The sequence below is a fragment of the Chiloscyllium plagiosum genome, chromosome 1 (assembly GCF_004010195.1).
Source record: "Chiloscyllium plagiosum isolate BGI_BamShark_2017 chromosome 1, ASM401019v2, whole genome shotgun sequence".
NCBI classification, from domain to species: Eukaryota; Metazoa; Chordata; class Chondrichthyes; order Orectolobiformes; family Hemiscylliidae; genus Chiloscyllium; species Chiloscyllium plagiosum.
The window spans coordinates 68,772,965-68,797,066 of NC_057710.1; the positions used below are offsets into that span (position 1 = coordinate 68,772,965).

The 24,102-nt window shown below is 40.2% G+C and overlaps 1 protein-coding gene across 1 annotated transcript in view; it reads right to left on the reverse strand.

The window, feature by feature from the left end:
- Positions 1 to 204: 204 nt before the first annotated feature.
- dhx29 (DEAH (Asp-Glu-Ala-His) box polypeptide 29) overlaps positions 205 to 24,102 on the reverse strand; it is a 123,184-nt gene continuing 99,286 nt past the window's right edge. Inside the window, exons 23-28 of the mRNA XM_043688629.1 lie at positions 21,890 to 21,980; positions 21,278 to 21,604; positions 18,220 to 18,351; positions 14,991 to 15,087; positions 6,037 to 6,099; positions 205 to 988 (exon numbers count right to left, since the gene is read on the reverse strand). Of these exons, the coding sequence (XP_043544564.1) occupies positions 6,047 to 6,099; positions 14,991 to 15,087; positions 18,220 to 18,351; positions 21,278 to 21,604; positions 21,890 to 21,980 (700 nt within the window). The 3' untranslated portion in view covers positions 205 to 988; positions 6,037 to 6,046. The remainder of the gene's footprint in view (positions 989 to 6,036; positions 6,100 to 14,990; positions 15,088 to 18,219; positions 18,352 to 21,277; positions 21,605 to 21,889; positions 21,981 to 24,102) is intronic.

Genomic DNA, 24,102 nt, shown 5'->3' on the forward strand with positions numbered 1-24,102 from the left:
CTATAACATTTTTACAACTTGTACAAATATCCTAACAATTGAAATGGCCATTGTTTTAGTTATAAAAGTAAAAAATGCTGGTGAAACTCAGCAGGACTGGCACCATCTGTCAAGAGAAAGCAGAGTTAACGTTTCAAGTCTGGTGATTATTCATTGAATTCTGATGAAAGGTTACTGGACTCGAAAGGTTAACCCTGTTTTCTCCCACAGATGTTTGTAGACCTGAGTTTTGCCAGCAATATCTGTTTTTGTTTCAGATCTCCAGCATCCACAGTTTTTGTTTAATATTGTTTTAGTTATAATTGCTTAGCTTTTTTTTTTGCACAATTCTGCATCTTAGGGAAAGTGTGAGCTTTCCCCTCCAATAACTTTGATATAATTTCAAATCATTAAAAAGTCAGACGAGGAAAAATGTTTCAAACGAAATAAATTATAATGGCAGTGCGCAGTGATCACAAGCATTTGCTTCTTAAAAGAGCAATTTCTAAAACAGATCGTATGCACATCTGTTAAATGTTCATGTGCTAATCAACACAGTGTGACCTGACACATCATGCACATATTTCTCCACTGCTTTCTAAATCAGTTCCACATGTAGTCCTATGTTTAATTCTGGATTCATCGAGTTTTTAATCAAAAGTTTGTTATGTAAATCTTTATTAAGAATTTGAGTTTAATTGAACGGTCTGAGGTGGATTGTCAAAACAGGTATATGCAATCTGGAACTTTTTCAAAACAAATGCAGGACAGGATATTTTCTTCCAAAATCAATCTGATGGTTTTTGATCCTCGACAGTATTCCTCCACATTACACGTCATTATTTTAGCCATCATTGATAGGCTAAGAGGCCGAGTCAGTTCTCTTGCCCTTTTTAAAATGTGTTTATTTTCAGCTCCTTCCAATCCTGTGGAATGTTAATGTTTTCAAATCCTTTGACATTTATTATACCATCCTATAAAAATCTTCATCTATTTTCCCTCCAGAGCCCTAGGATAAATGCCAGAATATGTTAGTCTTTGATCATTTTAGTTTATTAAATACACTATTAATAAAAACAACTAAAAAACTAGTAACATGTTCTGCTGTATTTTATTCCACCTGCCAAACATATAAAGAATTCAGTTGGATTTTCAAGTTTTACTCATTATTTCAATATGAAGAATTCCTTTCTAGCCCTCTTCTGCCGTACTAGAGTCCGGGATTTTGATAGTGAGGAAGAAGTTGCAGTCATGCCTTTGAAAACTTTCTTTACATCTTTCTAAAACCATTACATTGGAGACAGTCAATAACGTTACAGGTTGTAATTGGTATGTTGGAAGGAGCACATTTGTTGCACTTGGAGGGGAGAAAGGTGGCAGTGCAGTGGCAATGTCACTACACCATTACAATCAGAGGCCCAAGCTAATTCCTTAGCGGGCTTGGGTTCTAAAATTAAAAATTATTAATTCACAAATATCAGTAATTCAAAGCTAGCTCAATGTAAATAAACTATTGTAATAACTCATCAAGTTAACTATGCTCTCTGATGAAAATCTCATCTGCTGTAGCTATGACTTCAGACCCAAAGCAATGCTGTTTACTTTAAAATGCACTATAAAATAGCCGAGCTGAAAAATGTGTTGCTGGAAAAGCGCAGCAGGTCAGGCAGCATCCAAGAAGCAGGAGAATCGACATTTCGGGCATAAGCCCTTCTTCAGGAATGGCTTAAAGGAGGGCTAATGCCCGAAACGTCGATTTTCCTGCTCCTTGGATGCTGCCTGACCTGCTGCGCTTTTCCAGCAATACATTTTTCAGCTCTGATCTCCAGCATCTGCAGTCCTCACTTTCTCCTATAAAATAGCCTAACATGCTATTTAAAGAGGATTTAGGGATGGACAACAAATGCTGGCCAAGTTAGCGATATCCATATTCCATAAAGAATTGAGGTGTTCAAACATTTAAACAATTTTGACAGGGTTATGAAAGATATTCTGCTTCCACTATACCAGGTCAGTAACTAAGGTTCACAATTTCAAGACTCAGCAAGAGAGTTAGGAGTGAGATTAGGAGAAACCTCTTTATTCAGAGTTGGTAAGATTTGGAATGCACTGCCTGGGAAAGAGGTGAAGGTGGATTCCAAAGAAGGTTTTAAAAGAAAGCTGGAAATAGTTTTGAAAGTGTTGAATTCAGCGAGCTAGGGAGATCAGGCTGGAGAACGTGAGTATTTGAGGAGTTCTTTCAGTAGGTCAGTGGCGAAGCCTGATGGTCTAGATGGCGGTCAGCGGTGAAGCCTGATGAGTCCATATGGCAATCAGTGGTGAAGCCTGATGTGCCCAGATGGCGGCGAGTTGGGAAGCCCAATGAGCCCAGATGGCGGTGAGTTTGGAAGCCCGGTGGGCCCAGATGGCGGTCAGTTGGGAAGCCCAGTGGGCCCAGATGACGGTGAGTTTGGAAGCCCGGTGGGCCCAGATGGCAGTCAGTTGGGAAGTCTGGTGGGCCCAGATGGCAGTTAGTTGGGAAGCCTGGTGGGCCCAGATGGGGGTCGGCAGAGAAATGGTAGTCGGCAGTGAAGCCTGGCGAGACCCAATGGTGGTCAGCAGCAAAGTGGTGCTCGGCACTATAGTGGCTGGCAAGCCCGGAGCGGGATTTGGCCCAGTGCAGATGAAAGAGTACTCAGTGTGAGGGAGAGCGAACTCTCTTGGGTAAAGTCCAGCATGGAACATCTGCAGACCCATGGCTTAAGAAAGGGCTGTAATGTTTAATTTTTAACTTTATTTTCTACTTGATACTAGTAAGAACTGTAGTATTGAACTTTTTAACTAATTTTTGTACCTAGATGGTGCTGGGAATGGTGGCATTGTACACTTTTTATTGTACTCCTATATCTCTGTAATTGAGCACACATGACAATAAATCTAACCTTCTGTACTGTAAATGCTATGATTCTGTGAATACTGAAGAAATATAGCATTTTCACACTGAGCATAAATTAAATGGAGATCACAGGAGCTCTATGAAGTAACTTCATTTCATTCTCAAGGAAACATCATCATTGCAGCATTTTCACTTTCAACAGCAATCAACTTTGCATTTCCAATGCATATTGCAGTTTTGCAGTGGATACATCATTGCAGATTTTCATTCCATCAGAATGGTCGGGAGTGAAAATCTTCTGTTAAAAACAGAATTAAATACTCCACGCTTTGATTCAGTTTTTTTTTTAAAACAGGAAGATCTTGGGAAAGACAAAAGAGCAAATGTGCATGGAAATTAGAGGTACAAAAACTACACAGATAACTGGGGGGAGCTTTAATTTTATTACAGAGATCAGAAGTGGGGCAAGTGTTTTTGAAAGAAGCATTTTCTTGTTTGGTATGTTCCTAACAAAAGAGGTTAGGATCTGGCTCTGGGCAATGAGATGAGTCAAGTGGATCAAGTATGAGTTTAGAAACTTTTAGGGATCAGCTATTATGGTATCATAAAGTTCAAGTTTGCCACAGAAAGTGAAAAGCAGCAACCTTGAATAAGAATATCAAATTGCAGGAGGGTGAAACAGATCTGGTTTTGTTAAATTAAGTTGAAGACTGACAGATAAGACTAAATGGAACAGTGGCTGAGCTTTGAAGAGAGAGTTAGAGTTACATTCCCCACAAAAGGGAAAAGCATAGCCAGAGCTCCAATGAGGACAGCGATAAAGAGTAATAAAACGACCAAATAATTAACGTCAGGTTTATAATACCTGTAAAGAAAGCAGGCTGAATACAAATAGTTTAGACGGGAAGTGGAAAAAGAAAATCAGAGTGGCAATGAGACAGCCTGAAAAAGCTTGCAGATGACACAAAAATTGATGTAGTTGTGGATAGTGAGGAGGGATATCAAAGATGCAGCAGAATATAGATCAGCTGAAAAGTTGTGTGAGGAAATGGCAGATGAAGTTTAATCTGGACAAGTATAAGGTGATGCATTTTGGGAGGTCAAATGCAAGAGGAAAGTGTACTACAAATGGCAGAATCCTCAAGAGTGTTGATATACAAAGGAATCTTTGGTTCAAGCTCATAGATCCTTGGAAAATGGCAAGATGAGTAGATAAGGTGGTAATAAAGTCACATAGCATGTTTGCCTTCAACGGTCGGAGGACTGTGTATAAAAGTCGGCAAGTCATGTTGCAACCGTATAAAACTTTGGTCAGACTACATTTTGAATACTGTGCACAATTCTGGTCACCACTATAGGAAGGATGTGGAGATTTTGGACAGGATGCAGAAGAGGTTTACCAAGATGTTGCCTAGATTGGAATGTATTGAAACTTGGATTGTTTTAACTGGAGCATCTCTTTTCAAGGGTGAAAATGTCAAATATGAGGGTGAGACGGTGAGACAGTTTTTCTTAAAAAAAAAGTGGGTAGTAAGTACCTGGAACACACTGTCAAGAGAAGTGGTAAAAGCAGATACATTAGTAAAGTTTAAGAGGTATTCGCACAGAACATCGGGTGATACGGTGGTTCAGTGGTTAGCTCTGCTGCCTCAGGGACCCAGATTCAATTCCACCTTTGAGCAAGTTTGTGTGGAGTTTGCACATTCTCCCGGGGTTTGCCTGGGTTTCCGCTCAGTGCTCCAGTTTCCTCCCACAGTCCAAAGATGTGCAAATTGGTGGATTAGCCATCCTAAATTACCTAGAGTGTCCAGGGATTTGCAGACTAGGTGAGTTAGCCATGGGAAATGCAGGGATAGATTATGGGAGGGTAGATTCCTGGTGGAATGCTCTTCAGAAGGTCAGTGTGGACTCAAAGGGCCAATTCACCTGCCTCCACACTGTAGGGATTCTATGAACAGGCCGAGAATAGAATAATACTGACCACGAGCAGGCAGATAAGAATAGTTTAGAATAGCATCATGATTGGTACAGACACAGTGGACCAAAGGGCTTATTCCTGTGCTTAACGTTCAATGTTCGAATTCAAATAGGAATCCCAAAGTTTTTTTTAACAACCTCAAAACAGTATAATGGTAGTTGGAGGAGGAATTCTGCTAAACTGGGACAAAAAGAGATCATGCAAAGGAGAACTGAAAATGCCTGATATACTAAGTATCTACTTTGCATCCATCTTTACCAGATGGCCAAGTTGTAAATGAAAAAGAAGGTAGTTGAGACATTACATGGGCTCGAGATTCATGAAGAGGAAGGAGGTGGAGGTCTGGCTGCATTTAAAGCTGCTACGTCACCAGGACCAGATGAAATTAATCAAAGAATGCTATCGGAAATATAGGTGGTATTTTCCATAATCTTTCAATCTTCCTTAGACACACGATTAGATTAGATTAGATTACAGTGTGGAAACAGGCCCTTCGGCCCAACAAGTCCACACCGACCCGCCAAAGCGAAACCCACCCATACCCCTACATTTACCCTTACCTAACACTACGGGCAATTTAGTATGGCCAATTCACCTAACCTGCACATCTTTGGACTGTGGGAGGAAACCGGAGCACCCGGAGGAAACCCACGCAGACACGGGGAGAACGTGCAAACTCCACACAGTCAGTCGCCTGAGTCGGGAATTGAACCCGGGTCTCTGGCGCTGCGAGGCAGCAGTGCTAACCACTGTGCCACCGTGCCGCCCACCAAGTGGTGCTAGAGGACTGAAGAGTTATAAGCTTTCCTCCCTTGTTCAAAATAAGTTAAGAATAAACCCAGCATCTATCCAGTTTAACTACAGCAACTGGACAATTTTTCAGAGATGATACCCGGACAAGTGTACATTAGTTGAAAATGTTTAAATTAAATTTCTTTGATAAGGTAATAAAGATGATTTATGGGGATAACGTGGTTAAGTTCCACATAAATATTCTTGTCTATCAAGTTTATGGAATAGAAGAGACAGGGTAGCATGCATATGAAGTTGGGACACTGAACAGTAGTGGTAAGTGTTGTTTTCTGGAATGTGAGGAACTCAAAACACTAACCGTGATCTCTGCAATGTTCAATTTAAACTTTGACTTTATAAATCAAATATAATTACTTGCTGCAATTTGTACAGAAGGCATTAGGAATCATACTTAATTTTAGTCAGCAATGCTCAGTCTTGATCAGTTCCATAATTATCTGTATTATCTCGTCATCTGAAATGAAAAATAGCAATCCTTCAACAAATTGTTTTGTTTTTGTTATATATCCTTATTAAAATACATTTTGAAATAGCTAAAACAAGTTAACGCTTAAAATCATATTCCTGAATACTGCAAATATTCAAAATGACACCTTGGTCATCTGGTCATTCAATTGTTGTTTGCCAGAACATAATACACAATATGTTTCTTTTATTAGTCACATTAAGAAGGTTACCTCACAATACAATGGGATCTTCGATTCAGATGGGTCAATGGGCAGATGGAGTTTAATTTAGATAAGTGCAAGCTACTGTATTTTGGCAGGATGGATCAGGGCAGGACTTACACACTTAATGGTAAGGTCTTAGGAAATGTTGTTAAACAAAGAGTCCTTGGAGTGCAGGTTCATAGTTCCTTGAGAGTGGAGTCGCAGGTAGATAGGATAGTGAAGAATGTGTCTGTATACTTGCCTATATTGGTCAATGCGTTAATGATAGGAGTCGGGAGGACATGTTACAGCTACACAACATATTTGTGAGACCACTTTTCGAATACAGTAGCTCCTCGACTTACGAACTTAATCCGTTCCGGGACCCAGTTCGCGAACTGAATCAATTTTTCCCATTGTTCGGATAGCCTAAGAATGCTTGGACGGCTGTTCACAGCGCACACGCCAAAGACGAACTGAATGATTTCATGCGGGGCCCGAGAGCTTTCGCATTCAACAAGCGTGTAGCAAAGCAGAACAATGAAACCACATGGTCACACACGGGCTTTTTGCATTCGTACATTCGTTCGTACCTTGAATTTCGTTCGTATGTTGAAGCAAAATTTTACGTACAATCCTGTTCGTGGACCGATTTGTACGTGAACGGGGTCATTCATATGTCGAGGTGCTACTGTACTGCATGCAATTCTGGTCTCCCTACTATAGGAAAGATGTTGTGAAACTTGCAATGGTTCAGAAAAGATTTACAAGGATGTTGCCAGGGTTGGAGGGTTTGAGCTATAGGGAGAGGCTGACAAGGCTAGGACTATTTTCCTTGAAGCATCACAGGCTGAAAGGTGACTTTATAGAGATTTACAAAATCATGAGGGGCATGGATAGGGTGAATAGACATGGTATTTTCCTTGGAGTGAGGGAGTATAAAAACTATAGAGCATAGGTTTAAGGTGAGAGGGGAAATATTTAAAAGGGATCGGAGGGGCAACCTTTTCATGCAGATGGTGGTGTGTGTATGGAATGAGGTGCCAAGGGAAGTGGTACAATTACAAAATTTAAAAGGCAGCTGGATGGGTATATGAGTAGGAAGGGTTGACAGGGTTGATATGGGCCAAATATTGGAAAATAGGACTAAATTTATTTCTGATAACTGGTTGGGTTGGACGAGTTGGACCAAAGGCTCTGCTTCCATGCTGTACATCCTGAAGACTCTATATTTATGTGTTTGTAATGATTCCCAGCTAATGCCCCCCTTCCCCACCTTGGATGACATATCAGTACTTCTCTATCTTGAGCATTTCTTGGTTGAAACACTAAGTAAAAGGCACAGAATGTACTCTGGATGCAGGACTTCAATAACCATCACCAAGTGTAGCTTAGGAGCATAATATTGATCAAGACCTAAATAACATTATATCAAAAAGTAATGAAGACTTGTCCTCCAGAACTAGATGTGCTGCTAGCCAAGCTGTTTCATTACAGCTGTAACATTTGCATTTCATCAATAATTGGCAAAAATTGCCAAGAAATGTCCTACAAATAAAAGGAGAAAACCAACCTGACCAATTACTGTCCCATCAGTTCTATTCTCAATTGCCAGCAAAATGACAAAAGGGGTCAACAACAATGGTATCCACTGGCACTTGCAAAGGAATAACCTGCTCTCTAGCATTCAAGTTTGGGTTCCAAGGCTCCTTGGTTCTGATCTTACTGCAGCCTTGGTCCAAACGTGAACAAGAGAAGGGAGACTGATGATTGCACAAGATTTAGCACCATTTGTGACTCCTCTGATATTGAAGCAGGCCCTGCCAATGTGTACAAAGTCCATGTGTACATCTGGGTTTCAGCTAATAAATGACAAGTAGCATTCACACCATAACACAGTGTTGGGTAATGACCATTTCTGACAAAAGAGAATCTACTACGGTCCCTTAATGATTAATGGCATTAGGATCACTAAATTCCTCAGGGCTTACTATTCATGAGAAAATGAACAGGAGTAGCCCTCATAGCTACAACAGGAGATCAGAGTCCAGGAACTCTATGGCAAATAATTCACCTCCTGTCTCTGCAATGCTTGTCCACTTATTATAATGCACAAGTCAGAAGTGTGATGGAATACTTCACATATGTCTGGATGAGTGCAGCTCCAACAACTTGCCTTGGAGAGGAAGGATCCACTGGTTGTGGTCCATGTAGGTACTAACAATTTGGGAGAAATAGGAAAGAGGTTATACAAACAGAGTATGATGAAGTGGGTACTAAATTAAAAAGCACAATGTTAAAGATGATCATATTTGGATTATTTCCTGAACCTCGTGGGAATTGCTACGGGATACATAGAGAGTTAGAGAAATGGAAATGTGGCTCAAAAACTGACATAGGAGAACTGCATTCAAGTTAGCGGGCTATTGGCACCAGTACTTAGGAAAGTGATATTATTAGCTAACTAACAAACAGGAAATCAAGATCATTGGGTTGTTTTCAAGTTGAAAAATTGTATATATTGAAATGCCAAAGCAAGTTAGGCAGCATCCGTGGCAAAACAGTAAGCTAAAGTTTCAAATTTAAATGACTCTTCATCAAAGCAGCTCTGATGAAGTCATCTAGACTCAAAGCATTAGCTTAGCTCTCTTTCCACAAATGCTGCCTGACCCACTGTGATTTCCAGCATTTTTGCTTTTGGTTTGGATTCTAGTTGAAAATGTGTTGCTGGAAAAACGCAGCAGGTCAGGCAGCATCCAGGGAACAGGAGAATCGACTTTTCGGGCATAAGCCCTTCTTCCTGAAGAAGGGCTTATGCGCGAAACGTCGATTTTCCTGTTCCCTGGATGCTGCCTGACCTGCTGCGCTTTTTCAGCAACACATTTTCAGCTCTGATCTCCAGCATCTGCAGACCTCACTTTCTCCTCCGTTTGGATTCTAGTGTCAAAAAGGTAGTCCCTTTTTTTCCTAAAAGCTGTTCCTTGACTCAAGGATACTATGTCCTTAATTTTTTTCAAGAGGGGCAATAAACCAGGCTGGGATCCGATCAGTCTGGCTTGGTACAGAGATGAAAAGGATTTTGAGAGGCCTTTTGTTTATATAGACTTCAGGCCAAGGGTCATATTTTACAGGTGACTTGTATAATGAAAGGGGAGTGGTCAGCTCTTGAGCTGAGCAGTTCAGTCCGGCACTGGTGAGGAGTACAACAGTAAGCTGTGTGGAATATCTCTCACTCTCACTCTCCTTCTGCCCTTCAACTTCAACCTGTAAACATGTGTTCCATTAATACTGCGTTCTAAAGGGAGTTTGCTTATTGGGACTGCTGTGTATGTGTGCAACAGCATAATTAAGTCTAGTTTGGATAAACTGAGTTCTGTAGGGGTTTTTTATTCTGTTCTTAGTGTTTCATCGTGTAATTTTGTCAATACATTTTTTGTCTGTTTTAAACCTGGTAGTCAACCTCACTAACTTAATCCGGGTAATTTTCACTCTACACTTAGTGAAACAAATTGCAAAGTTATGGTCTAGGCTGCCTGCTTAAGAATGTTTTGAGTGGCCTGGCCTAGTCCATAGCACCAGCATCTTCAGTAATTTGCTCCGACATTATTAAACAGAAGGCGACTATAGAATATTGCAGCATAGAAAGACCAGGATGATTTACATATTGTATCGAAAAAATAGGATGCATGTACCTATTTCAGAAAGGCAAAAGAGAACATTGGACTCAATTGCAAGAGGAATGTAATAGAAAAGTAGTTAAATCTTATTTCAGCAGGCCCTGTTGAAAACACACCCAGGAATATTGTATGACATTTTGGTCTCCATATTTAAGGAGATACATTTATACTTCAGAAAAGATTCATAGGTTGATTCCTGGGCTGAAGAGGTTTGCTTATGAGTAAAGGTTGTGATGGTTTAGTCTACATTAAATGGAATTCAGAAGAATGAGAAGCGGTCTATTGAAATGCACAAGAGGGAGCTTAGAAGGGCAGATGCTGACAGGATGCTTCCCAATATGGGTAAAATCTTGAACAAGGAGGAAAAGTTTAAAAATGAAGAGCTGGATTTTATTTTCTATAGAGAGCACATTGCCCCATACTGACCAAAAAAAACTGATTAAGTTAAGTCAGTCTCAGCAGCACGTCATCATCATGCCAGTCTCCAAAGTTTTAAAAAAAGCACTGAAGTCAACAAAGCAACTGACCACATATTTTTGTTGCCTGCTGCATTTATTTATCATAGAGACATACAGCATTGAAACACAGCCTTCGGTCCAACCCGTCCATGCTGACCAGATATCCCAACAAAATATAGCACCTAGCCCATATCCCTCCAAACCCTTCCTATTCATATACCGATCCAAATGCCTCTTAAATGTTGTAATTGTACCAGTCTCCACCACATTCTCTGGTAGCTCATTCCATACACATACTACCCACTGCGTGAAAAAGTTGCCCCTTAGGTCTCTTATATGTCTTTCCCTTCTCACCCTAAACCTATGCCCTCTAGTTCTGGACTTCCCCACCCCAGGGAAAAGACTTTGTCCATTTATCCTATACATGCCCCTCATGATTCTGTAAAACTCTATAAGGTCACCCCTCAGCCTCCAACGCTCCAGGGAAAACAGCTCCAGCTTGTTCAGCCTCTCCCTATAGCTCAAATCCTCCAACCCTGGCAACATCCTTGTAAATCTTTTCTGAATCCTTTCCAAGTCTCACAACATCTTTCCGATAGGAAGACCAGAATTGCATGCAATATTCCAACAGTGGTCTAACCAATGCCCTGCACAGCCGCAACATGACTTCCCAACTCCTGTACTCAATACTCTGACCAAGGAAAGCATACCAAACACCTTCTTCACTATCCTATCTACCTGCGACTCCACTTTCAAGGAGCTATGAACCTGCATTCCAAGGTCTCTTTGTTCAGCAACACTTCCTCGAACCTTACCATTAAGTCCTGCTTAGATATGCTTTCCCAAAATGCAGCACTTCGCATTTATCTAATTTAAACTTCATCTGCCACTTCTCACCCCATTGGCCCACCTGATCAAGATCATGTTGTAATCTGAGGTAACCTTTTTTTGCTGTCTACTACACGTCTAACTTTGGTGTCATCTGCAAACTTACTAACTATATCTTTTATGCTCACATCCAAATCATTTATATAAATGACAAAAAGTAGTGGACCCAGCACCGATCCTTGTGGCACTCCACTGGTCACAGGCCTCCAGTCTGAAAATCAACCCTCCACCACCATCCTCTGTTCTGTATCCAAATGGCTAGTTCTTCCTATATTCCGTGAGATCTAACCTTGCTCACCAGTCTCCCATGGGGAACCTGGGAGTCAGTTGAGATCCAGTTTGTGAATCTTTTACACTAGCAATAACAAGCAGGAACAAGGGTGATAGCTAAGGCTTTCCATTGGGACCATTATTGAAAGCACCACCTGTTCTGCGGCTGGGGAAGGGGGCAGCACCTTAATGATTTTAACTCATCTTTTATCTTTGTTGAATTTTCAATAAAAAATAAAAACATGATTGATAGCAGGGGGCCTTCACAATTTTAGTTGCTACTGACTTCCTGTTCAGAGCAGCAGCATTTGGTACATGACATTCTAGCTTACAGTGTGATTAGATGCAGAGCATTTCCTTTGAATTCATAATTAGCTCCTTTCCTACAGGACAAGCAGTAATTGGCTTTCCAACATTTGATTGATCAAATAGATAGTGGATGCAAGAACAAGCAAATCACTGATTCAGTTTCTGATCCATCTCTGTCACCCCATTGAAACATCCAGTTGAAGGAGTTTCCCATTTCAGAAAAAGATGAAGAGGAATTTCTTATCTGAAGGTTGTTTGATCTTTGGAATTCCCTTCTGCGAGGAACAGTGGTTGTTATGTCACTGAATGTGTTCAAGGCTGAGTTGGATGGATTTTTGATTTACAAGGATGTCAAGAATAATGAAGCTATGGTGACAAGCAGGAAAGTGGAGTTAAGGTCATACACAGATCACCCATGATCTCATTAAATAGCACAGCAGGCTCTGGGCTTACAGGGCAGAATAGCTTACTCCTGCTTCCAATTCTTATGATCTTGCACCATTCTTTGAACTCTCTCATCTGATTAACTCTATACCAATTTGAATGTGGATCAGGTAGCTATAAAAGATTAATATCCTGAATACTCTTGAAGTCTGCTTCTTATTTAAACCACAGCATCTCAAACCTCAACTGATATGTCACTGGGTTCTATGGACTGGAACAAATGGATCCTCTCCCTTCATTCAAAAGCCAGGATTTGAGACAGACGCAAGGGTCCAACAAACTGACTGAGAAAACAAATGCAAGCCTCCCACTGCTGGCCCTGGAAGAAACAGAATTGTACATTGTTCAGGCAATTTGTTACCTGCAGTCATGGCTTCTGCACCTTTGAGGTAGGATTTCTCACCTCAAAAAGCTGTGCTTCTCGAATGTTGGTCTCTTGACCACTCACCAATTTTAATCATCTCACCACTGGTGGCCATGTCTTCAGTTGCCTAGGTCTCAAGTTCTGAAATACTCTCCCCACACTTCTCTGCCTCCATTTCATTTGTCTTCTTTAACATGATTCTTAGAGCATACCTGGTTTTGATCTTCTGACCTAATATATCCTTATTTAGCTCAGTATCAAACTTGGTTTGATGATTCTCCTTTGCACCCTCTTCCCCCTTACATATGTCATTATATTAAATACATTACATAAAAATTCAGGCTGTCATTGAGTGAAACTCATAACTTTCTAACAAACAGCATTATGGTAACATTCCTCACATGGACTAAGGTTGTAGGAGGCAGTGGCACAAGGTAGTAGCACATTACCTTCACAAGGCAACTAGAGAATATACTGCTATACTTAGCCTCACTCATTCAGTGAACTAATTATTTTTAAAAAGTACCCTCTGAAAGGGAACAAGTGTTAATCCCAGATGGGCACCATTATAACCGTCTGCAGTTCTTATGAGTTTCAGACACTTTTGATATGCAAAGCTTCAAATCATTAAGTTGTTTCTTAAACAAAACAAAAATATGGAGGATGCCAGAAATCTAAACAAGAAGCAAAAAATTCTGAAAGTGCTCACCAGGTCTGGCAGCATCTATGGAGACATACAATTAGTTAACATTTAAGATTGGTCACTTTGTTTGAAATGCAATGGGTTTTAAGCAAGCAAAATGAGGAGAGACAAATGACATTTGACTTTTCTTAGAATAGTGAACTGTAGTGTCTGTCTCGCAGTAGAAATTAAAAGTGGATGAGTCAACATGACTTTGAGAAGGGTCAGTTTATAAGCATTCTACCAGTGTCTACATTCCCAACTGCTCAGGAAAGAAGAGCATTCTTTTTTTTTCATTCATTCAAGGGATGTGGGCTTTGCTGGCTGGCCAGTGTTTATTGCCCATTCCCAGTTGCCCTTGAGAAGGTGGTGGTGAGCTGCCTTCTTGAAGTCCACCTGTTGTGGGTTAACCTACAATGCCATTTGGGAGGGAATTCTAGGATTTTGACTCAGTAACAGTAACAGTGATAGAATTCCAAATCAGGATGGTGAGTGGCTTGGTGGGAAACTTGCAGGTGGTGGTGTTCCCATGTATCTGCTGCCCCTGTCCTTCTAGATGAAAGTAGCCATGGAATTGGAAAGTGCTATCTAAGGATCTTCGGTGAATTTCTGCAATGCATTTTGTAGAATCATACATTGCTACTACTGAGTGTCAAAGGTAGAGGGAGTGAATGCTTGTGGATAAGGTGACAATCAAGCAGCTGCTTTGTCCTGGATGGTTTAAAGCTTTAAGTGTTGTTGGAGCTGCACCCATCCAGAATTTAGGGAGTATCCCTTCACACTCCAAACTTATGCCTTGGAGATGTTGGCCAGGCTTTGCAGAGTCATGAGATGAGTTATTCACTTCAATATTTCGAGCTGCTGACCTGCTCGTCGCCACTGTTCAAGTGGTGAGTCCAGTTGAGTTTCCGGTCAATGATAACGCCAAGGATATTGATAATGAATGGTTCAGTAATGGTAACAATGTTCACATATTCACATCAATATATTCAAATTGTGCACATATGTATTCACATCAGAAATAATCAACATTCAGCCTCCCCACACACTCACCACACATACATACAATAATGGGCCTAGAGTGTGGTGCTGGAAAATCACAGGTCAGGCAGCATCCAAGGAGCAGGAATATCGACATTTCAGGCATAAGGCCTTTATCAGGAATAAGGCTTGTGGTGGTGGGAGTGGGGGGGGAACTGAGAGATAAATGGGAGGGGGTGGGGAGGTAGCTGGGAATGTGATAGGTAGTTGAAGGTGGGGGTGAAGATAATAGGTCAGAGAGGAGGGTGAAGCGGATAGGTGGGAAGGAAGATTGACAGATCAAGAAGGCAGTGCCAAGTTGGAGGCTTGAGACCAGGATAAGGTGGGGGGAGCACCCCCCGGCCCACAAGCCTCATTCCTGGATGAAGGGCTTATTGCCTGAAACATCGATTCTCCTGCTTCTCAGATGTACCTGACCCGCTGTGCTTTACCAGCACCACAACTCACGACTCTGATCTCCAGAATCTGCAGTCCTCATTTTCTACAAATATATAATTATGTCTGATCTGCAAAAATAGGATTCACAACTGAAACAAAGCTGTAATATATGTACTGAAATTACCTTCAATTGATATTTTTGGATCTTCAAGTTTCTTTAGTAGAACAGATTCAATCAAGGATCTCAGCTCCTTAAAAATGATTCCTGTTCTGACAGGAGCCTACAAAAATTAATTATTTGTAAATATAAAGTAGCACCGAAAATTCTATTTCATTCAAAATAGAGTAACTACAAAGGTTTGAATTTGGTCTCCGTCTATAATGATCAACCAGGTTTTGTTATAATCTTATATTTCACTCTTACCCTATCAGCCCCACAACACATTAATCCCCATGGAATTGCACAGGGAAATCAAGATCACACATAATAGTCTGGTCAACAAAGGTTAGAGGATGGAGCACATTAAACTTCAGCTGTGATTCAGGGGAAAGAAAAGGGGAGAGGCAAAAAAAGGGAGAGATTTGGGGGTAGGGGAGGGTACTGAAGAGGGGAATGGTGCAAGAGGGAAAGAAGATAGGGGCAAGAGAAGGTGAAGTTACACAAACAGGGAGAAGAAGCAAAGGTATCTAGAAAAATGTGGAGAAGTGCACCAAAATGTGGAATGATCAAATGGCAAATTCAATATGGTTACAGATCAGACACTTTATTTTAGTTGAAGGAATAAGTGGTTTGCTTACTCCTTGGAAATTTAGGATTTAAAAGGATTGGAGAAACAAAGTGATCTGGAAAAACACAACCATCATTCACTAGAAGTAGCAACACAAAGTTGGTACAGACTTGAAGAGACGATATAAAGCATTTGAATCCATGTCCAGACGAATGCACTGCAGATATGGGGAAAAGATCTTGATTATCCAGTACAGTCAGTTTTGCTATAACGTGGTAGTGCCGTCCTCATACAACTCAGTGTTATAAGAAAATCGCATAATAGCAGCACCATTTAAAATAATGGGCCAGAATCGGGTTATAACCACTACACATTTTTAAAGTTTGCACTTTAGAAATAGTATCCCCAATTAGTCAATCGTGTTATAGTGAACTTGCATTAATGAAATGCATATTATAGCAGAACGACCTGTACTCCAAGTGAGGTCCACAGTTCAGATTTTCACATAACTAAAAGGATTGAGAAAATGAAACTTTCAAAGTTGATTGAACAGGTTGGTCTGTTTTTCTCCGTCAAAGAGATTATAGACTTTAGAATCATCTGCATGGATAGGAAGGTACCAAATGTAAAACAGGATTCAGGGGTTGGGGATTGGGGGTGGGGGATAATAGATTAGCACTGATGCATGAAAGGTTAATGGACAGCAAACAGAGTAAGGATGAATACATTCAGATACTTTCAGATTGTCAGGATGTAATCATTGTCCATAGTTAGAATCTCCACAGTCTGCACTGACATTCCAAAACAGCATCCTACCCAGACCATCTCCATCTCTATTGCTCAGCATATTTTATTTTTACAATGACTAATTCACAGTCTGCACATCCCTGGGCATTATGAGACAATTTAGCATGGCCAATCTACATAACCTACACATCTTTGAACTGAGAGAGGAAACCCTCACAAACATGAGGAAAACATGCAAACTCCACACAGATGGTCACCCAAGGCTGGAATTGAACTTGGGTCTCTGGTGCTGTGAGGCAACAGTGCTAACCACTGAGCCACTATGCCACATCTTTGAGTTAATCTGCAAGTATAGCAAGAAAAATGGCACTTTAGTCTTTGGCCTGGATTGTTTTAATAAATGGTCTTGCTATAAAAGTACTTTGGGCATTGGCAAAAACACAGTGAGTGTACAATATCCTATTTATTAAAAGAGGTGAGACTTTTTTTTATTATTAATTGGCCGTGGGCATTGCTGGCCAGGCCAGTATTTAGTATCCATTTAGTAAATGCCCAGAGGGCAGTTAGGCATCAACCATATTGCTCCGGGTCTGCAGTCATACATAAGCAAGACCAAGTAAGGACTGCAGTTTCGTTCCTTAAATAACATTAGTGAACTGGAGCAATATTTTCCTCAACAACTAACAATCGTTTCAGGGTTATCATTATTGAATTCAAATTCCATGATGTGTAGTGTGATTTGAACAGCTTAACAGCACAGATGTTGACAGATTGTTTCCCTTTACTCGTCATGATCTTAGGATAAGGGGTTCACTATTTTTGACAGAGATCAGGGGATTTTTTTTTGTTCAGGGAATTTTAAATCCTGAGAATTTTCTAGAGGGCTATTGATGCTCATTTAATGTAGAAATTCAGTCATGATCTTGTTGATTGGTGGGGCAAGCTCAAGAACAGCTGTGTGGCGTACACTTGCTCCCAGCTCGTGTTCCTATGTTCTGGTAGAATGTCGTAAAAGCATGAAAGGGTTTAATAGAGTGGATGCAGAGAAATGGTTGCCACTTTTGGGTGAGTCCAGACAAGGGGTTATCAATATGACAATCATAAACATTATCAAACCATGAGCTTGTGGTAAAAATCTGCAGCACTTGCTGCAAAGCTTTTAAGAGGGCTGCAGTTTAAAAACAAAAGTCAGGAAGATAGCCATGAGGGAATGTGCGAACACAACATTTTTCTTTAGAACGCAAACTGGAAAAAATGGAAGGTTGCTCACTGCAGTGTTGCATTAAGAACATACAAGGGGTGTTTCCTTTTTTTTGCAACTTAGAAAGTCAAAAGAGGTAACATGTGTTCACTTATTGGTTTCACGAGATCATGTAACTTTTGGAGATGCTAGATATAATACTTGAGATACTGACAAGAAAAGTTACAAACTGATGTTTTTGGTGAAAAGCTCCCTAACAACAATCTTTTGGATTTTTATGTTGCACTTTGTTATAGACCTGGGAGTATAATTTCATTTGGATCTTCAGAAATAAAATAGAATAAAATAAAATAGAATAGAATAGAATAGAATAGAATAGAAATAACAAAAAAGTAAATGCAGTGGAAGGCTTTATAAGTTGCCATATCACAGTGCCTGTATCAATGACAGAAGCCATAGATAAGAAGAAAAAAGTAAAAATTAAGACAGCGTTTATCTCCGATCAATTTCAGTTCAGGAAAAATTGATTACATGGAGTATGAATAGAAGAAATTTGAACTCAAGTAAATACCTAGATCCAACTGACCGGCTACTGACATAAGGACCTTTTTGCAGTCAATAACATTTTGAGAGGGCTCAAGCTTGGGGGGGGGGGGGGGGGCTGCATATAACAAATGGTACACAAAACAGACAATTTGCTTTGAATTTAGCAGAATTTGTTAAATAAGTGTTATTACCTGGAAATGTATCCAGCCATCAACTGAAAGTAATCTTTCACGGTGCATCACCTCTATAGCACCACCAAACAGCAACACTGGAAAAGGTGAAGTCAGGGTTGTCTCTTGCACATATATCCTTCCATATTTCACCTAATTTGAAGAAAAAGGAATTGATCCATCACATCATTAAAACATCATGGTCAACGAGAGAATGTCCCTTTTAAAATTTAAAAGTCATACAGTTCGGTAGATAGAAATTATTTCAGTTGGTTCAGGAATCTAGGGTGGAAGGATAATCTAAACCATTAGAGTCAAACTTTTCAGGAGTGAAATTAGGAAAGAACTCCAAACACAGCAGCATAACCATAAGTTTGAATGAGTTGACGTTAACAACAGAAAATAAAAAAAAAAATTCTCATAGATGCTACCTGATCTGTTAAAATGGAAAATAACTTGTGCTTCATTATGTGTTAGATCATAGCATCATACAGCATGGAAGCAGGCCATTCCGTCAATCAAGTCGATACCGATCCTCCAAACAGCAACCCTGCAAGACTCAACCCCAACACCTTATCCATGTAACCCTGCATTTCCCTTGGCTAATCCACTTGGCTTGCACATCCATGGACACTATGGTTAATTTAGAATGGCCAAGCCACCTAACTAGCAAATGTTTGGACTGTGATAAGAAATCAGAATACCCATAGGAATCCCACGCTAACATGGACCAAATGTGCAAATTCCACACAGTCACCGGTGGCTGGAATCAAACACAGATCTTTGGCACTGTGAGGCAGCAACGAATAACCACTGAGCCACCATCCCACCCGATATTCAAGCGAAGATCTAAGTGTCTATGAGACAGTGGAAATGTAAGTTGGGAATAAGTTGGGTGGTAGAATTTTGGAAAATGCTTATTTAGATGGTGATTGATGCTAGGTGGACCATTAATTTTAACTCTTGAGATTGTATACATAATAATACATAAACAGCATCCTGACCATGTAGCTTTGGGAAAGAAATCCATTAAGTCAAGGCTAATGATGAAGCAAAGAAAAAGTAAACAAGAACGTAGGGAAGTTAACAAGTTCCACAATACACTTCAAAGAGGTCTCATTTTCATGGCTCTTACTGTCATACTACATGCTATCATAGAGTCATACAGCACAGAAACAGACCCTTCCGTCCAACCAATCCATGTCAAACATAATCACAAACTAAACAAGTCCAACCTGTCTGCTCCTGACCCATATCCCTCCAAACCTTTCCTATTCACATACTTATCCCAAAAGTCTTTTAAACATTTTATTTGTACCAACATCCACAACTTCCTCAGAAATCTCATTCCTCATGCAAGGAAGAAAGAACATTACAGCACAGGAACAAGCCCTTCAGCCCTCCAAGCCTGCGCTAATCCAGATCCTCCATCTAAACCTGCCACCAATCTTCTAAGGATCTGCATCCCCTCTGCTCCCTGCCCATTCATATATCGGTCTAGATACATCTTAAATGATATTATCGTTCCCACTGCTACCACCCTGTGAGAAACATTCTGCCCTTCTTGTATTTTTTAAACCTTTCTCCTCTCACCTTAGAATTGTGCCCCCTAGTTTTGAAATCCCATTAATGCTGTAAGACCATAAGACATAGGAATGGAAGCAAAACCATTCGGCCCATCGAGTCCACTCTGCCATTTAATCATGGCTGATTGGTGTTTCAATTCCACTTATCCTCTCTCTCCCTGTAGCTGTTAATTTCTTGAGAGATCAAGAATTTATCAATCTTTGCCTTGAAGACATACCCACCTCCACTGTGCTCCTTAGCAATGAATTCCACAGGCCCACCAGTCTGGCTGAAGAAATGTCGCCTCATTTCCTATCTATACCCATTATGATTTTGTAAGTTTCTATAAGGTCACTTCTGAACCGCCTACGTTCTATTGAAAAGAGTCCCACCCTATCCAGTCTTTCTTTATAACTCAAACCATCCATACCCAGTAACATCCTGGTAAATGTCTTCCATATCCCCTCCAACTTGATAATATCTTTCTGATAAGAGGGTAACCATAACTGGACACAGTATTCCAGAAGAGGCTTCATCAATGTCCTGTACAACTGCAACATGACTTCCCAACTCCTATACTCAAAGGACTGAGCAATGAAGGCAAGTGGTTCATTTCACACCATTTTAACCATCTTGTTTATGTGATGCAAACTTCAAAGAATTATGTACCTCTAGGTCACTCTGTTCTACAACACAATGCAAGGCCCTACAATTAACTGTATAAGCCTTACCCTTGTTTGTTGTAAAATGTAATAGTTCTCATTTCTTGTTTCTTGCTGAGCAAAGGAGAATTAGAAGTGTAATGTGAATAGGGCAAAACAGGATATTAATAAGAAGCAATAAGCCAGTAACTGCTCAAGCACAAGATTGTGATGCTGCCATTTAAGGCTTTAAGAAAAATGCACATCAATTTTTGAAAACCTGATGCTTTCATTCTTGCTCCACTTATCCACCACACATCATTATTCTTGTCACACCAGAGCAAAGGAAATTCTGCCCATCAATCTACTTTTTCAAACGAATGAGGATAACTGTCAGATGTCATCCAAAAATTTCAATTGTTTCATATACAATAATACACAATTCATTTAAACACAGTAGAAGAGGTACAAATGGAAAAACACCCTAGCTTAGAGTGTAGGGCATTGTATGTGTAACTGAAACCATTTGTATTTCTAACTTAAGCTTCCTCCATCTTAGACACTGTTGTTGTAGAACATCTGAATCTTAATAAAACTCAAGTTATATTCTGTTTGGTTGTATTAACACATTTCAGATGAGCCCTTATTGCTAGTTATGTAATTGTGCAAAAAATAAGATTTTGTATGGTAGTGGGATTAAACCCCTTGGAACCATAAATTATTTGGAAAAGAAGGAAACATGAAATAGTAGATCGAAGAGATAAAGCAGAGATGGCCACACCTCATAAACACAATCCCGACAGAGACCTGCAATAGTTAGTCAACCTTTACAAACATGGATAGAAATAAATAGCTTTATCAATAGAAGTTACCTTCTCCTTATACAGAAGCAAACCATTTGTCTGCAGATCTCTGTTGACAGATGAAGGGTGTAATTGTGCTTTACCTTGAGCAGTTTCGACACAACAGATCACCTTGTCAGTGATATCCACTGACGGTGTGTAAATAATCTTCCCAATATTGTCATACAGTCCTGCTGTTAGTACAGCTTTCAGAAGCAGAATTTCCTTATCTGATAAACTCTTTTTTGGGTGCTCTGCCAAAGGTCCTTTGCTGCAACTTTGATGCTTAATTCCTGTGGTTCTTGATGGCACAAAACCTGCTGCCTCCATCAGCTTGATAAGTTCCTGTTTAATATCCTGCAAGCATATTTTTCAGTAAGCACATCAGGAGCTGCCATTCAAGTTAGCAATTTTAATTTAAAAATATATTTTTATTAATAAAATTGACAAACTCTAGTCCTTTAATTGCAAATCAAATTCTAAAAAGCTCAAAATTAGCATGCGTACTATAAAACATCAATATTTTTCAACATAAGGAATGTGTGTAAGCTTCAACATTTAGGAAGATACCAAATAGCAACACGAAAGCCTTGACTGAAAAGCACAATAATGGGATGTTTAATGCAAGAAAAATATACAAACCTCCATTGTTATAAGTGTAGTCCGACTCAGAAAGTGTTTCTTACAGTAAGCCATTTCAGCACGATAGCCATCTGATCGCACATTCTTCCATCTTGACATGCAAACACAAATTTAAATTTAGACACGATACCAGCAATGAAAAATATTTAATATATGTACTTACAACTCCAAAATCTATCCTTTGTATGCTCACATAATAATGACAGTTCACTGACTAAATACTTGTAACATTTGTGCTGCAACATTAGGTCAGTTTCTTCACATTGCAGATGCAGTTACATTAAGTGGAATCTTGTTTGCTAGAGCTTGTGGAAGTGGGCCTGATGAGCAGGAGATACTTTTGTTCAGAGATGGATAAGGATTCCTTGCATGATGACATTCTTATCAGCTCATGATATGTGCATGCATGCACATCTACAACACTGATATCTACCCGACAACGTGAAACCTGTTCATAAAAAGCAGGACAAATTCAATTTGGCAAATTGCAACCTCATCAGTTCACTCTCCATCATCAGGAGAGTAATGGAAGGCATCATCAACAGCAGCATTTGCTGAGCAATAACCTGCTCCATGACACTCAGTTTAGGTTCCGCCAGGGTCACTCAGCTCCTGGCCTCATGACAGCCTTGGTTCTAGTGTGGACAAAATGGCTGAAATCCAGAGGTGAGGTGAATGTGACTGCCTTCGACATCAGGCTACATTTGGCCAAGTGTGCAAAACGAGTCCATGAGAATTAGCGGGGAAAATCTCTGCTGATTGTAATCATATCAGAGTCTTCTTTTGTAGTAGATGCGACTGTTAGAGGTCAGCCATCTCAACTCCAGGACAGCTCTGCAGGAGTTCCATCACTTAAGTGCTGAGCAACGACCATCATGAACAAGAGTTTCCAACCATTGCTCCTTATCTTTCAATGGGATTACCATAGCTGAATTCTCCATGATCAACATCCTGGGGATTACTCTTGACCAGAAATTGAACTGGACTATCCACTTACATACAGTAGCTATGAGAGGAAGTCAGAGGTTATGAACTGGGTAACTCGTCTCCTGTTTTCCCAATATCTATCCACAAGCTACATGGCATAAGTCAGGAATGTAACATAAAACGTCTCACTTACCTGTATGAGTGCAGCTCCAACAACACTCACGAAGCTTGACACCATCCAGGACAAGCAGCCTGCTTGATTAGCATCGCATTCACAAACAAACAGTCACTCTCTCCACTACAGGTGCTCAGCAGAAGTCAGTCACCATCCTGACTTGGAAATATGTTTCTATATTTTTCATGTCCCCAGGTCAAGTTCCTGGAACCCCACCTTGAACAATATCACTACACTAAATGGACTGCACTGGTTTAAGATGTCAGCTCATCTTCACCTTCTCAAGGAACAATCGAGATGTGCAATAAATACTAGCCCAACCAATTATGTCATCATCCAAGGAATTTGTTAAAAAGCCAAATTTTACAGGCAGATAGATAGGATGGTTGTATCTAAAACAACCTTCTGGGCTCCAACTTTCAGACACCATTTTTGAGAGGCACCCAGACAAAACCTAACTTTCTACAACCCAGAACTCTCACTCAGCATCTGCTCATTATCCTCACTCATCATGGAGATGTCAGAAACCAACAAAAACAAAACCATTCTTTAGCAATACCTCCCTAGAGGTTCTCATGAAGGTTGTCCAGGAGAAAAGGAAAGTTCTCTTTCCTAGTATCAGAGGCTATCCCTATTGACAAAAAGGCAGCTTGGTCAGAAGTAGCTGCAGAGGTCAAGAGACGGCTCAAGAGAACCTGGTTTCATTGCTGCAAATGATGACTGGTCTGCCCAGGTATGTACCATTGTCCACTCGATATGTTATGCCTCTTTGAGCAGAAGTTAGCATTTTAAATTTACCACTGCAGAGGACTGTACACTTAATATTGAGTGCCATGTAACTTCATCAGATGCATCATTTGCTATCAATATCTGTCAATTGCAACAATCAATGCAACACCACTTGCATCACAGTGGGTATTCTCTCTCACAAATGACAGGGTTCACATTTCAAAAATAAAAAGGAGCAACACTCGGCAGCTCATATACTATCAGGTCACTGACCTTTCTTCACAACTGGGAGAACGTACACACATGTGAGCTTTTCACTAAGGTCTGCATGAGACAAAAATACAGGAATAAAACCACAAGAGACAGACTTTGGGATAAACAG